This window comes from Tachysurus fulvidraco, chromosome 5 (genome assembly GCF_022655615.1).
Source record: "Tachysurus fulvidraco isolate hzauxx_2018 chromosome 5, HZAU_PFXX_2.0, whole genome shotgun sequence".
Classification (NCBI taxonomy): Eukaryota; Metazoa; Chordata; class Actinopteri; order Siluriformes; family Bagridae; genus Tachysurus; species Tachysurus fulvidraco.
The window spans coordinates 34,078,780-34,086,279 of NC_062522.1; the positions used below are offsets into that span (position 1 = coordinate 34,078,780).

Genomic DNA, 7,500 nt, shown 5'->3' on the forward strand with positions numbered 1-7,500 from the left:
ACATTAAATGGAACTCTAACAGATCCGAGTGGAACATGCTGTTCTTTACTACACATAATATTATAATGATTAGCAAACTGGTGTAAAAGGAAGGAAACAGAAACGATGGAGCAGAGACACAGAAATATGAGCGTTCACACAATAAAACTACAGTCAGGACATTTTAACCTGTTCTTATTAATGTGATGCATTTCTTATATTTGATCCCGATGTTTAAACTCAGTTTATTTATTTGTATTTATTAAGAAATAAACCGATAGTTTCCTTTCCTGTAAGCAGTACATTGTGTACTCACCATTTTTATCGCTGTCAATAAAAAACGATCAATTCTCCACCAAAATAATATATAAAATATATAACATACAGATGTGTAAATATTAAACGGTTACAGCTTCTCGTCAGCTACTAACTACATAACATATTGCTAATAAATCACATCGCCGAAAGTTAAACTAAGCTACAACTATCTGTGTCCAGATTTTTACTGTAAAACACAAAACACCTAAATAATAATATATTTAATGTTTATTTCTTCGATGTGGCGTTGAACACTAACGCTTTCGGCTAGTGATGCTAGCTGCTAGCAAGCAATTGCTCTTAGCCATGCTACGACAACACATCGTTGCCAGGTAACAGCTATTTCCGGCAGAATTTTTTTTGACGATTTTAAATACTTGTTTGATATTAATGCACTTTAGCGACATCAAGGACAAGATAAAAAAATGATATAATATATAATACATACAATAGTGTACAATAGCGATCTTTATCTTTATCTAACTATAAAAGGAGCTGATGGGCCTTCTGCATTTGTACAGCCCCAGTGGCCTAATGGATAAGGCACTGGCCTCCTAAGCCAGGGATTGTGGGTTCGAGTCCCATCTGGGGTGATTAACGTTTTGCATTCTTTTTAACGAGCGAGGTTTTTTTTTTGTAAACAAAAATAGCACACGAATAAATTAGTTGGATAAGTGAAAACTCTAGTGCAGGAAAATTAACTACTGAGACACAATGAGCAGCAGAATTGTATTATATTTCAATTCAATTTATTTGTATCAAACTTTTCATTCCCATTGTGTTTAAGCAGATAGGGTGAGGAGTTCGGTCACTCGGGAGGAGCTCAGAGTAGAGCCGCTGCTCCTCCACATCGAGAGGAGTCAGCTGAGGTGGTTCGGGCATCTGTTCCGGATGCCTCCTGGACGCCTCCCTGGGGAGGTGTTCCGAGCATGTCCAACCGGGAGGAGGCCCCGGGGAAGACCTAGGACCCGCTGGAGGGACTATGTCTCTCGGCTGGCCTGGGAACACCTTAGTATTCCCCCAGAAGAGCTAGAGGAAGAGTCTGGGGAGAGGGAAGTCTGGGCATCCCTGCTTAGTCTGCTGCCCCCGCGACCCGTCCCCGGATAAGCAGTAGAAGATGGATGGATGGATGGATGGATGGTCTCTAAGCAGCTTTACAAAAGTATAGAAACAAAAGAGGACAAAATAGTAATTATAATAAAAATGACCTCTAGACTGGACTATTGTAATGCATCCTTATTAATTTTTATTATCTTCCTGATAGTGTTGTAACAGTTATCCTGTTACAGGGATGTCATTTTAAAATTCTTACTATCATATCACAATCTGCAGGAAAAGGCAAATCTCCCTTTTATGGAGCATATTGTGTGGAACGAAGGCGAAACTGTTTCCCAGTTTAAATGTAGATACAACATTTATCAGACTGTATATATATATATATATATATATATATATAATCACACCCCCAGTGTCACCCAGATGAGGATGAGGTTATATAATCACACCCCCAGTGTCACCCAGATGAGGATGAGGTTCCCCTTTGAGTCTGGTTCCTCTCAAGGTTCCTTCCTTTACCATCTAAGGGAGTTTTTCCTCCCCAGTCACCCAAGTGACCTCAGACTTGCTCATCGGGGATAAATACATACACATTTATATCTAATAATCTTTAAATTACACTTTTGTTTTACATTGGATCTGTAATGCTGCTTTGAGACATCAACTGTTAAATGCGGAATACAAATACACGAATTGAATAAAATACACAGCAGCAGTTAATTCTTTATTGAAAAATATTACCCAAGTAAATTAGATTTTATGCTTAACTACTGAAGTAAGGATCTGGACTTTTCATCAGTAACGGATTTTCAAGTTTAAGTTAAATTTTGTATTAATTTCAAATTTAAGAATTGTAGTTACTGTAGAAAACCTATTGGCTTTACAAACAAGTCCCTACATTTATAAACTGAGATCATAAGATGTGCCTTAAGGACTTCATTAAATTATACTTTATTACCGTTACCTTGTAATGAACCAAAACCAATGGAAATTTGTTTTTAGCAGTTCTTTAAAACAGTTGAAAAGAGAAACTTGATTCTATTCTATGTCAGTATTGTGATCCTTCCTATACAGAATCAGTACACTTAAATACAATAACAAATGTAAATGAAAAGACAAGACAACACTAATGAAGCCATCATGTTTATTGGCTGAACATTAACACAAGCTGGTGTTTAAGACCACTCTGCAGTGGAGCCACCCCAGTCTCCAGCCTGAGCAGTGGGGGCTGCGCTCCAATCCTCAGTGGCAGGCTGTGCGCTCCAGTCCTCTGTGAATTAATTACACATTCAATTTCAAGTCAGTGTTAAGAAAATGTACATCAATATAAAGGACTAGCAAAAAAACCTACCGGAATAACCCTCAGTCGTGGGCCCGGGCTTAGCAGCAGCTGGAAGAGTGGTGGAAAGAAAAGGTTAGAAATGAAGGCCAATTTCCCAAAGACTGTATGAATAAGAGTACATTACAGCAGAACTTAAAAAAAAAGGGTTTTTTCCCCAGGGGAAAAAACGAACAAATGGGACAAAAGATGAGAAAATGAAGAGAAGAAATAGACAATAAATGGTTAAAGTGATAGTAAGGGAAGTGAATATCAATGATAACCTAAAGGGATTAAAGTCCATAAAGTTCAGCTTGGTACTAAAAGAAGAATTAAAGCCTCATAGTGTTCAGCAGTGTTTAAGGCTCTTACCCTCTATGCCAGCAGCAAACTGCTGTATAGGTACTGATGGGACCTGCACACCCTCAGACCAGTCAGGTACTTCCAGCTGAGTGATCTCAGCAACAGGAGCAGACCACTCACCCTGGAACTCCTCCTTCCCAACAGCCTTCTCTGCTGCAGCCTGCTCCTCCTTCTCAATCTGCACAAGAGACAGAACAAACACCACAAACCCAATGATTGGAGAGAACACTACCTACATTAAAAATAGTGTCCTAAAATTTTGGAAAAATGGAGGTGGACAAATATAAACGCTCACCTCCTCAGGATCTCTGTAGAAGTACAGATCAGGCATCACTTCCCACGGATGTTCACGGGAAATAGTGCCACGCATCCTCAACACCTCACGGGCCAACATCCACCACATCAGACCCACAGAGTGAGGACCCTACACAAATTAGAACATGAGAACACAGGAAGTCCCAGAAGGACTGAATTTGAGGGCTATGGCTTATAGGTCTGTACCTTGTTGTTGCAGGGGATGGCAATATCAACATATCTGAGGGGAGAGTCAGTGTTGCAAAGAGCAATGGTGGGGATGTTCACATAAGAAGCCTCTGTCAGCGGCTGATGGTCAGCACGAGGATCAGTAACAATCAGGAGGCGGGGCTCCCTGAAAGCAGCCTGAATCTGATTGGTGAATGTACCGGGTGTGAAGCGTCCAGCAAAGGTGGTGGCACCAGTGGCAGAGGCAAACTTGAGCACTGCCCTCTGAAAGGGACAATCAGAAGGTCAGTTTAAGTCTGGAATAAAAACCTTGCACACATTTCCAGACACTAGAAATCACAGTGGATCTAAGCACATTGCAATCCATTAAACAACTTCAGAATTTTACAAAATGTATAATGTGGCTCAGGTCACTATCAAACCCCAGTCATAGGACGGCACGTCCTCATGGTGTTAGCGAAAGCCCAGCCGACTCACTTTAGCACACCTCCGACACCCGAACACCAACATTGGTGATGAGCTCTAACAGTGTGCACCAACAAATACTCTCCCTTTGAGGGGCTAGTATGTACCTGGCCAGTGTTCCGGGAAGAAATGACACAAACGTCAGCAGGGTTCTCAATGGCAACAATGGCACGAGCAGCCAACAGCAGCTTTTCCCAAGTTTTCTTCAGGTTGATGATGTAAATGCCTACAAGAGAATACATTTGCATCCATTAACCCAAAGACTCCAGCTTTCAGCAGAGAACTGAATCTAACATTTCTCTCCAAGCTGAACCCTAAAAATTAAGTTACACTATGATAGCCACTAATAGAACTTCATCCTTATACATCAGATCGAATAATCTGTGCATATTACACTAAAGGATGCCACCCATACTGATGATACAGCACAGACAGGTCTCTCACCGTCACTTTTTCTCTTGTAGACATACTGCTCCATCTGGAAGTCCAAGTTTGTTCCACCCAGATGGGTTCCTGCAGCGAGGAACTTGAGCACATCCTCCTCCTTCATCTGAAGGACATCCAGACCTCCGGACATCGTGACCACTTTCCCTGTGCAACGAGTTCAGTGGGAGAGCTGAACAGAAGACAGAAGTTAGAGATGCAGGTTTAAAAAGGTCAATGCCTCAGAATTCAGTTAGTGACTAAATGTGGCTCAGGTCACTATCAAACCCCAGTCATAGGACGGCACGTCCTCATGGTGTTAGCGAAAACCCGGCCGACTCACTTTAGCACACCTCCGACACCCGAACACCAACATTGGTGTTGAGCTCTAACAGTGTGCACTAACAACTGACACTCAAATCCCAATCATACTACAAAAGGGCAATTTTTTTTTTACACTGACATTCACACCCACTTTAAAACTAGTCAACACTGATGCACTCCCTCCATTTGAGCACGGTTTCAAAACATTGATTGCCTAAAAAGCCAAAAACGGACCATCTCCCTCATCACTCCTCACACTGCACACCACACCCTCAGATCTACAGCACTGCTCCCTCCATCTCTCGGGGTAGGAAGCAAGTTTACTACAAGACTCCTGTTCTGCACCGAGGAGGTGGAATGAACTTCCCCTAGAGGTCCAGTCTGGATCACTGGATATTTCCATAGGACCCAGAGTATTTGGGACCCAGAGTATTTAATCAGCCTGTATAGCAGGACAACACATGGTGTGGTAGCCTGGTGCTTAAGGTGTTGGGCTACCAATGGGAAGGTTGTGTGTTTGAATCCCAGCTCCACCAGGCTGTCACTGTTAGGCCCCTGAACAAGACCCTTAACCCTCAGCTGTATAAACATGAGAATGTAATTCACTCTGGATAAGAGTCTGCTAAAGGCTGGAAATGTAATAAATATTAGAGTTAAAATCCAGATTAGTTTAGTGTCTCACGCGAACTTCAATAAATAGACGAGGAAATTAAAGCGTTTCGAATGAACTCAAATATAAATATATATTTAAAAAAACTCAATTTATAACGTAAGTAAACTTATCCTTTAATAACCGCCACAAAGCAGGTTATATGTCAAAAAGTGTCACGGTACTAAATAAAATGAGTTTTTATTGCAAAAGCGAAGATAAAAGTCTCAAACATTAAGTGTTAAAATTTTACTTAACAGCTAACGGCACGAGCTCCGCTAAGCTAACGTGCTAACGGCACGAGCGCGAGAACAGCACGTTAGGCCTAATTTTAACAAGTAATATCAGGAAAAGGCACAGACGAAAACACCGAAATATGATGTAACCTCACAGGGAACATGTTAAACCACATTTAGAGTGAGTTTGGTGACGATGCAGCTTTAAAATAAACATTAAACGATCAAACAGAACTCACCACGAGACAACGCCGTATGGAGATCTTTACCTCACGGCAAAAAGAGACACTCAGAGGAAATTACGTCACTTATATAGCGCCACAGAAACCTTGCGCTCGGCACCGCCCCCTGTTGTACAGGAGGATACAAAACAAAAATATTTTAGACCGAACAATTTTGAGACAATTTAATAACTAAGACTCGAAGGTGAGTAAAATAAAGCAGACATGAAGATGTCTAAAAAACTAGACAAATTTATTGACAAGTAAACATCACAGGAGGCACAGCGTTATCAGTAGATATCAGCAAGATAAAGTAAACCACCAGGAAAAAGTCTCTGAACACAAGCTGCAGTTTGTTACTGCAGAAATGAGAGAACACTTTTGTGTGTGTTGGTGTTTACGGAGTGAACATGGACTTTATACACCTCCTGAATTAAAGTGCATTCACAAACTATAACGTGATTCCAGTCTAAATAAACACTGTACACTATACACACTAATACACACTGTACACAGGTTATACACACTGTACACAGGTTATACACACTAATACACACTGTACACAGGTTATACACACTGTACACAGGTTATACACACTAATACACACTGTACACTATACACAGGTTATACACACAAATATACACTGCAACACAAAAACAGGTTCTTTTCACAACACACAATATTCTTTAATAATAATAATAATAATATTATTAAGAAGAATAATAAAGTTAATGAAGTGTGAGATCAGATGTGAATCCACAGCTGTCTCATTTCTAGAAGCAATTGTCTGTCCTATTATTAAAAAATAACATTCTTTTAATGGTTAGTTAGTATATAATTTATATAGTTTACAGCCTTATATCATGGACATAGGAGTGTAGCTTCTGGAGTAACAGCAGGAGTGGGTGCAAGAACACGGAGGCGGAGTCTTCTCAATGACACAATAGTGGGTGGAGCTTGTTTCATCACGTAGGCTATAGAATTAGAGTTTATTCACCTAATTGGCTGTGGGTCAATATCTCAAGGAGTGTGCTGAGAAAGTGTTTCCTTTGGGATTGATTGTGTGTGTGTGTTTTCAGGATTTAAGTCCCATAAGTGCCATAAGTTGTTCATACACAGTCCAGGCCATTGCAGCCATCAGCGTTCTCCTCAATGAGCGTGGAACAGCACCACAGAAAAAACCTCTGACTCCATGTTCCTAAGAAAGCGAGAGATAAAAGAGAGACAGTGTTATTACAATATTAAATCATTTTATATACAGACACATACATTATATATATATATATAAATGGTATTGTGTGTGTGTTACTTACAGTGTAGATGGCTTGCAGTGCGTAACGTGTTGTGCAGTAGTGGGTTGGATTTATCTGCATGTGTGTTTTGACCACGTCAGCTGGCTGCGTCACTACAGATGCCAAAATCCCAGCAAACACTCCACAAGTAAAATTCAGCAGAGGAGCCAGACCTGACGATCCAAATTCTGAGATACACACACACACACAAAGAGACACACACCCACACAGACACAAAGAGACACACAGACACAAACACACACTTCTATGAGAAAAACAACATATATGCCAAGAATAATGGCATCATAGTCAAATAAATTTAAGGACAAGAAATACTCATACACATGCAGACACACACGCACGCACACACACA

General features: G+C 40.6%; 3 protein-coding genes and 3 non-coding genes across 10 annotated transcripts in view; 1 reads left to right on the forward strand and 5 right to left on the reverse strand.

Annotated features, from left to right (window-relative positions):
* Positions 1-602, reverse strand: part of ttc26 (tetratricopeptide repeat domain 26) — an 8,091-nt gene extending 7,489 nt beyond the window's left edge. For both annotated transcript variants that reach the window (XM_047813147.1, XM_047813145.1), the window contains exon 1: positions 296-602. In XM_047813147.1, the coding sequence (XP_047669103.1) occupies positions 296-298 (3 nt within the window). In that variant the 5' untranslated portion in view covers positions 299-602. The remainder of the gene's footprint in view (positions 1-295) is intronic.
* Positions 603-817: 215 nt separating this feature from the next.
* trnar-ccu lies at positions 818-890 on the forward strand. The gene has a single exon. It is a non-coding gene; the product is annotated as a tRNA-Arg (tRNA).
* A 1,593-nt stretch (positions 891-2,483) lies between these two features.
* Positions 2,484-6,008, reverse strand: rpsa (ribosomal protein SA). Its single transcript, XM_027156975.2, has 8 exons — positions 5,854-6,008; positions 4,427-4,598; positions 4,090-4,208; positions 3,536-3,781; positions 3,330-3,458; positions 3,044-3,212; positions 2,705-2,743; positions 2,484-2,623 (listed from the first exon to the last, which is right to left on the reverse strand). Exons 2-8 carry the CDS (start codon positions 4,557-4,559, stop codon positions 2,529-2,531), a joined length of 930 nt encoding a protein of 309 aa, XP_027012776.1. The 5' UTR covers positions 4,560-4,598; positions 5,854-6,008; the 3' UTR covers positions 2,484-2,528.
* On the reverse strand, positions 3,914-4,054 carry LOC113649291. Its single transcript, XR_003442112.1, has one exon. It is a non-coding gene; the product is annotated as a small nucleolar RNA SNORA62/SNORA6 family (small nucleolar RNA).
* On the reverse strand, positions 4,668-4,808 carry LOC113649289. Its single transcript, XR_003442111.1, has one exon. It is a non-coding gene; the product is annotated as a small nucleolar RNA SNORA62/SNORA6 family (small nucleolar RNA).
* A 441-nt stretch (positions 6,009-6,449) lies between the features above and the next one.
* The window catches only part of slc25a38b (solute carrier family 25 member 38b), a 9,243-nt gene continuing 8,192 nt past the window's right edge, over positions 6,450-7,500 (reverse strand). For all 4 annotated transcript variants that reach the window (XM_047813149.1, XM_027156971.2, XM_047813148.1 and 1 more), the window contains 2 exons: positions 7,149-7,315; positions 6,450-7,033 (listed from right to left, as the gene is read on the reverse strand). In XM_047813149.1, the coding sequence (XP_047669105.1) occupies positions 6,911-7,033; positions 7,149-7,315 (290 nt within the window). In that variant the 3' untranslated portion in view covers positions 6,450-6,910. The remainder of the gene's footprint in view (positions 7,034-7,148; positions 7,316-7,500) is intronic.

Excerpts from the sequence above, each read along its gene's own strand:
- rpsa (XM_027156975.2), bottom strand. The coding sequence starts at position 4,559 with ATGTCCGGAGGTCTGGATGTCCTTCAGATGAAGGAGGAGGATGTGCTC. Across the intron at positions 3,782-4,089 it reads CTTCCCGGAACACTGGCCAG|AGGGCAGTGCTCAAGTTTGC; the intron begins GTACATACTAGC and ends TGTCCCTTTCAG. Across the intron at positions 3,213-3,329 it reads TCTACAGAGATCCTGAGGAG|ATTGAGAAGGAGGAGCAGGC; the intron begins GTGAGCGTTTAT and ends TCTCTTGTGCAG.